Source organism: Cicer arietinum, chromosome 1 (genome assembly GCF_000331145.2).
Source record: "Cicer arietinum cultivar CDC Frontier isolate Library 1 chromosome 1, Cicar.CDCFrontier_v2.0, whole genome shotgun sequence".
NCBI lineage: Eukaryota > Viridiplantae > Streptophyta > Magnoliopsida > Fabales > Fabaceae > Cicer > Cicer arietinum.
The window spans coordinates 241,437-248,380 of NC_021160.2; the positions used below are offsets into that span (position 1 = coordinate 241,437).

At 32.9% G+C, this 6,944-nt stretch overlaps 1 protein-coding gene across 1 annotated transcript; it reads right to left on the minus strand.

Moving 5' to 3' along the window:
* Nucleotides 1-327: 327 nt before the first annotated feature.
* Nucleotides 328-3,863, minus strand: LOC101496787 (uncharacterized). The gene is made up of 2 exons (XM_004485375.4): nt 831-3,863; nt 328-739 (listed from the first exon to the last, which is right to left on the minus strand). Exons 1-2 carry the CDS (start codon nt 3,412-3,414, stop codon nt 360-362), a joined length of 2,964 nt encoding a protein of 987 aa, XP_004485432.1. The 5' UTR covers nt 3,415-3,863; the 3' UTR covers nt 328-359.
* Nucleotides 3,864-6,944: the final 3,081 nt, after the last annotated feature.

The window sequence follows — 6,944 nt, forward strand, 5'->3', positions numbered from 1 at the left end:
TACATATATGCATTGTGCAATAACTGTGCGTCACAATTTTTTTAGTTTATAATAAAACTGCATCTACTCACCCTAAATTTCGTTAAAAAAAGTAGAGTATCATAAGTCTTTTTCAAGAACAATCAACTTTGACATATAAATATTAATATTAAAGAAGATAAATACAAGTATTTTGAGTTTGAGCCTAATGAATGAAGTAGAGCACTCCTTTTAAAGAAGTGGTAATTAACCGTAGTAATTATTATTCCTAAACCTGTATGCATATATGGTTGTGTACAAAGAAAGATATGTAATTAATGAACATTAACATAAACATAAACATGAAGATAGAAAAATGAAATTTGCATTTGAATAAATATTTAAACCAAAAGGTCTTGTTTAAGAGTAGGATTTGAATGAGAAGAAGAAGAAGAAGAAGAGAATTGTGGAGGAAATTCAGAAAGCATCTGAACCACTTCCCTCATGGTTGGTCTTTGGACACTGTTTTCTTCTAAACATAACATGGCAATGAAGAACATGTGCATGACTTCCTCTTTAGGAACAACAACAAGCCTTGAATCAACAATGTTGAAAACATCTTCTCTTCTACCTCCGTTGGTTGATTTCTTACACCATTGTACAAGATCCACACCTTCTCCAAAATCACCAACTGGTTTCTTCCCTGTTATAAGCTCTAATAGAACTACTCCAAAACTATAAACATCACTCTTTTCATCCACCCTCAATGTATAAGCATATTCTGCAAACAAATTAATTCATCAATCAATCAATAATTAGCAAGCATTTCAGAGTAAGTAATTTAATGCAAATAATAAAACAAACATACATACCAGGTGCAATGTAGCCGTAGGAGCCTGCAATTGAAGACATACACTCCGATGCGCCACCATCGACCAAGAACTTTGCTAGTCCAAAATCAGCCACATGTGCTTCGAAATTTGAACTCAACAAAATGTTGTTAGATTTGACATCTCTGTGTAGGATCAAAGGGGAACAATCATGGTGAAGGTAGCAAAGTCCTTTAGCAGAGTCAATTGAAATTTTGTACCTAAAATTCCAAGTCAAAAAACAACCTTTTTTCCCATGCAATGCCTCACCTAAGCTACCATTTCTCATGTATTCATAAACAAGTAGATTTGTTTGTTTGTTAGAACAGAATGCAAGTAGTCTGACTATGTTTCTGTGTCTTATGTTTCCAAGTGTTTGTATTTCAGCTCTGAATCCATGATCATTACTATTTGCACCAAAACCAACTAACTTTTTGACTGCTATTTCCACCCCATTTCCCATTTTTCCATGGTATACTATTCCTGCACCTCCTCTTCCAATCACATTCCCATCTTTCACGCATTCTAGTATATCAGTAACCGTGAATTCCACCTTTTTGAATGCCGTCATCTTCCAACAACCACCACCTCCATTCTTTTTCAATCTCTTTGCTTTTATAATGCCTCCAATTGCAAACACTATGGAGCATATCAATAGTCCAACTGCAAATATCAGCTTCATATCTCCACTCTTTTTTCCTTCTCTTCTTTTCATTCCTCCTCTCAACTTACATGGATTGTTCAATACAGAACCGCATAGTTTTGGATTTCCTGCGAATGACGACGCTTTAAAGAATGCAAATTGACCTGACTCTGGCAACTTACCTGATAATTCATTGAACGAGAAATCAGCAACTGTCAGGCTTTTCATTGTCCCTATTGATCTTGGGATGCTTTCGTTCAAATTGTTTCTAGATATATTCAAGTAATTCAAAATACGTATGTTTGATATCAATGCTGGGATGGTTCCAGATAGATTGTTCTGGCTCATGTCAAGGTAGGTGAGATGGACACACTTTCCAATTTCACCTGGAATTTCTCCTGATAATGAGTTTCTGCTAAGGTCCATTTTCAGCACTTCATTTAGTCCTCCGATCGAACTCGGAATTCCACCCGAGAATTGGTTTCCACTTACCAAAAGTATTTGAAGGGAAGTGAAATTTGATAGTGAATGTGGTAAACAACCAGATAATGCATTGTTTGACAAATCAAGTTGTTCTAAACTAACAGGCTGAGATGAAGTATTACCATTTTCTGATAAAGTTCCTGATAAGTAGTTGTTTTTCAACTCTGCTAAATTTAGCTTAGGAAGGTAAAGAAAACCATTTGGAATGCTACCATTCAGATAATTCTGTCCTAATCTCACTCTAGTCAGACTGTAACATGTTCCTAGACCTTCAGGTATGGGTCCAAACAGAAAATTATTCAGAAGAATCAAAATCCTAAGCTGTTTTGAGGAACAAAGATGAGGTGGAATGACACCGGTGAGTTTATTAGAGGACAAGTCAAGAACTTGAAGGTTCCCATTAAGACCAAGTTTGTATGGAATTTCACCTGTGAAGTTGTTCATCCAAAGGCCAAGTGTCTCTAAATAAGGCAAATCTGCAATGTAGTCAGGTATAGAACCATGTAACCTGTTCAAGAAAAGATTGAAAAGTTTGAGTTTGTTGAGGTTGATGAACTCAAAAGGGATTTCACCTGTGAGTGCATTGCTTGAAAGGTCAAAGTAAACCAAGTTAGTCAAGTTACCAAGTTGTTTTGGTATTGAACCTGAAAGCTGGTTGATATGCAAGTAAAGTGTATCAAGCTTTTTCAAGTTACCAAACTCTCTTGGTATTGAACCATCCAAATCACAGCTTGAAAGATCCATGTGAACTAAATTTATCAACTTTCCAAACTCAACTGGAATTCCACCTTCAAAAGAGTTGTAATAGCCCAAGTAAATCTCTCTCAAGTTACTTAGATTCCCCAACTCACCAGGTATTTTTCCATTGATATCATTTCCAGCTAGTGACAGATACTCAAGACAAACTAATTTTCCATAGCTTTTTGGGATTTCTCCATAGAAAAAGTTACCACCAAGATCCAAGTACCTCAGCTTACTCTTCAAACTAATAAGTCCCAATGGAAGCAAAGATGTGAAGTTATTGTTGTAAACATCAATAACTTGCAAGTTTTCCATGGTGGAGTAGTTCAAATCCATGTGGCCACTGAACTGGTTATTGGAGATGTTTAGAAATTGAAGTTTTGTTAAATTTGTGATGTGAATGGTTCCAGTGAAGTTGTTTCCTGAAAGGGAAAGGTGTGTGAGTTTATCAAGTGATGAAATTGAAGGTGAAACAGAGCCAGACAGAGTCAAATCGGATAAGTTCACCGACACAACTCGACCTTGGTGGCATTGAATTCCAACCCATGAACAAACTGAGTTGAAATTGGAAGTGTTCCATGTGTCTAGAACTGGGTTTGGGAATTGAAACCCTTCTTTAAGTGAGAGTAAGACATTGAAATCACCGAACAAGGATGAAGCAAAAACAGAGGAAAACAGAACAGAAAACAGAGTTAAAACAATTAAGGTCAAAGGGACCATGTTTTTGTTGTTGTTGTTGTTTGTTTAGAAAGGTTGAGTTTGGAATATATATTTGAAGCAAACACAAGAAGGTTTTCTGAACGTTTGGAAAAAGGGAAGAAAAGTGAGAAGTTCAAGTGTGTGTGTGAAAGGGCTTATGGTTATGGAATCAAACATCTTCAAAGGAAGAAAGAGTCTTGAAATACAAGGAAGAGAATAAGCTAAACCCTTCCTTTTTTTTCTTTCTTTCTTTCTTTCTCTCTTTTGCTTTCTTTTACTATCTTTTTCTTTGAGTGTAGGAAAGAAAGAGAGAACGATGAATGGATACACTTGTTTTATGGTTTTATTAGGAAAAGCTCTCAGACAGAATAGAGGAAAAGAAGAAAGCACAGAAAAAAAAAGGAAATAAATGGTTTATGAAGAAAATTGTTAAATGGTTGAAACAAATGAATGAACTTTTTTGTTTTTGGTTTTTAAATAAAGCCGTTGGATAACAGAAATTTAAAGTAAAGATTAAGGCAAAAAAAAAAAAAAAGTAAAGCTTGATGCTTATTTGCTTTCCTCATTTGTATGACAAAAATGCCCTTTAGCTTTAATGAAATCAAAAGATGGCTCTCTCTTTAGTCTTCTTTATTGCTTTGAATGAGAGAGGTAATGGAGTTGCACTTTCAATGAACCAAAATGGCTGAATTGTCCACAGATTTATGTTAAATGACTATCTTATCTTTCCACCATACTTTGGTATGAATATTTTTATTTAAAAAAAAAAAAGATGGAAAGTGAATACTGCAATTAGTGGTTGGCACTGTGCTAGCTAGACTGCCTCAAAACAACAGTATAGTGGCCAGTGGGACTGAAAATTGTATACATAAGAGATGCCTTCCCCACATTTAGTGCCTGCAACTTAAATCTTCTACTCTAGTGTACCAATTTAATTTACCACATATGATATTTCTAGTTTTTTTTACATATAAATAAATGTCTATTTTGGATTTTCTTATAAATGGTAAAAGGAAGTAGCTTTGCCTTTGGCATTATTAATTATCAAAAGAGGAGTACAGTTGATAATGAAAGTGTTTATGATATTTTTTTAGCATTATAATGTTGGTATGCCATGGTGTCAGCATCAAATGTGTCGATTTTCAATTGGTTGTGAAATTAAGGCTACTTTGCATGTCATTGTGTGTATGCTTGCTTGGTCATCAATGAATAGTATACTAGTAATAGTTTCCATTCCCAAGCAAAGAGTAAATGTACTATCTATCTATCACACAGGTTCACACAATAGTATGATATTGGAATTGGAAACATGTGCCTGCAAGAAGCAGAGATTGTAAAAGAAGGTGATTATTAATAAATGATGACTATATGTAGTTTGAATGATCAATAAATAATATGTTTCCATCAGAGAGATTAGATTGCATGGAAGAAGGAACCATGTCGAGGGGAAGCTTTATTTTTGCTATAACTTTATTCTTGTCCTACAGAGAAGGGACCAAGTATCAATGAAATGGTGTTTTTTTGAGCTTTAATATAGGAAATGGAATAGTCTTAAAAGAGAGAGAGCTAGAGCTGAAAAGTTAAAGTCATCGATCAGGATAATCTTCCTTTGATATTCCACTAGTTTCTTCAAACGAAAAAGTAAAAGGAAAAAATAAAATACTAGTACTATTTCTTTGTCACATGGAAAATAGTGCTATTGAATTGAATCACCCCTCATGGGAAAGAGTGCTATTGTTTCAACATGCACGCATATGTGATTTATTTATAAAAATGAAATGTTAAATTATTATTACATATTACAAGTCTACTAGAGTTTATCTAAATTTTGGAGTTTGACAAAAAAGAAAATGCATTTTTAATAGTGAATAAACTAATGAATTAAAATCAAGTATGGAATTGAGGTGTCTCCATCAGTTTTAGGAGGGGGCCTTTGAAGCGTCACTCTCTTCCTCTTGGAGTATAGCTTTGAGGTGCTGAATGCCAAATCAAATCTTTTGTTTACCATAACTCCAACAACTACTTACAAACATTCCATGCCCACTCTAATTTACCCACTTCACCATTCATAACTTCAATTTTATTCTTTTTAATCAAAATCATATTCTATCCACATCAAATATAAACAAAAATTACTTTCAAATATTTCTTTTCTTTATCTAAATTTTTAAAAGATATATTAAATATTTTTTTTTGTTTTTATTTCATTTTAGAGAGTATATGTAAATCTTTGGTGTGAGAGGAAAAAACTACAACTATTTTGTTTTTTTTTTAATAAATTAAATTTATTTTTATAAAATTAAATTGTAAATTGTCCATTATCGTATTTTATATACGTGTTTCAGTTCTTATCTTTATTTAATGTCACATTTAGATTTTTTTTTTCAATAATAATAAAAAGAATAGTTCTAAAGAGCTTAATTCTGAAACTAACATACTAAATACATATAAAAATGTACTAAAAATATAAATTAAATATATCAATTTTTGTCGATCAAAATTTATCTCATTTATAGGATAGAAGTAGTAGTATAAATTTGAATATATATTTTGATATACCAAATCTCTTGTAACATTTTAACGTTTGAGTTGGATCAACGTAACATGATAATAAAGATTTAAACGAGAAAGAAGATCAATATTGAAGGAGTAAAACATATTTGATCGTGATTTGTTGCATTGCACAGCTAGCATCCGCAAAACTTGATTACAAATGTGATTTAGCTCTGTTCTTTGGAAACTTTATTGTTGTTCAACAGTTTGATTTTCTGTAAAAGTTGAGTTAGAAATAAAATTAGAAGAAAAAAAATAAAGAGAGGAGAATATGCTTTCCATGGCATGAGATGCATTTGCCGAAAGGAAAGAGAATTAGGTTCTGTGACTTTCTGAAAGAGTCAGAGCAGAAGCTGCTAGGAATGTCAATTGTTCTACAGCATGCAAATTTTGATTCCATTCACAGGCATGCATGCATCTGAAATTATACAAATACATTACAAGGAATAGGAATCACCTCTTAAAACAAACAAATAAATAGTATTTGCTTATTCTTTTTGCTATCCAAAAACTCGAGTCATTAGCCCCTACTTATGTTTAAAGTACCATATATATATAGTCACATGTTTGTTTGTTCCAATAAATCATTGTGCATATGCACCTTACATGTATGTACTGAAGTACTCAACAAAATAAGAGCCTTGCCATGAGTGTGTTTTGTCCTTGTGTAAGGAACAATTACAATTTACAATTTACAATTTACATTGGCCCTGCATAGTAAGGATAAGATCAAAGTAAGGTACAATATTGATCATAGCATAGTTTCCTGATCTGAAATCATGCACTCTCTTTATCTCATACTTGACAATTTCATACATTGTATCAATTAGAAATTACAATAAAAATAAATTTGTGTTCAAAACTAAAATGTAGGAGTAGTTATTGTGATATAAAGGAAGCATTGTTTACTTTATGTCCTTTTAAATCCTACATCATTTTGCACCCAAAAAAAAATCCTACGTCACAAATTCATTCCACATAACACGCTCCATTAGGAA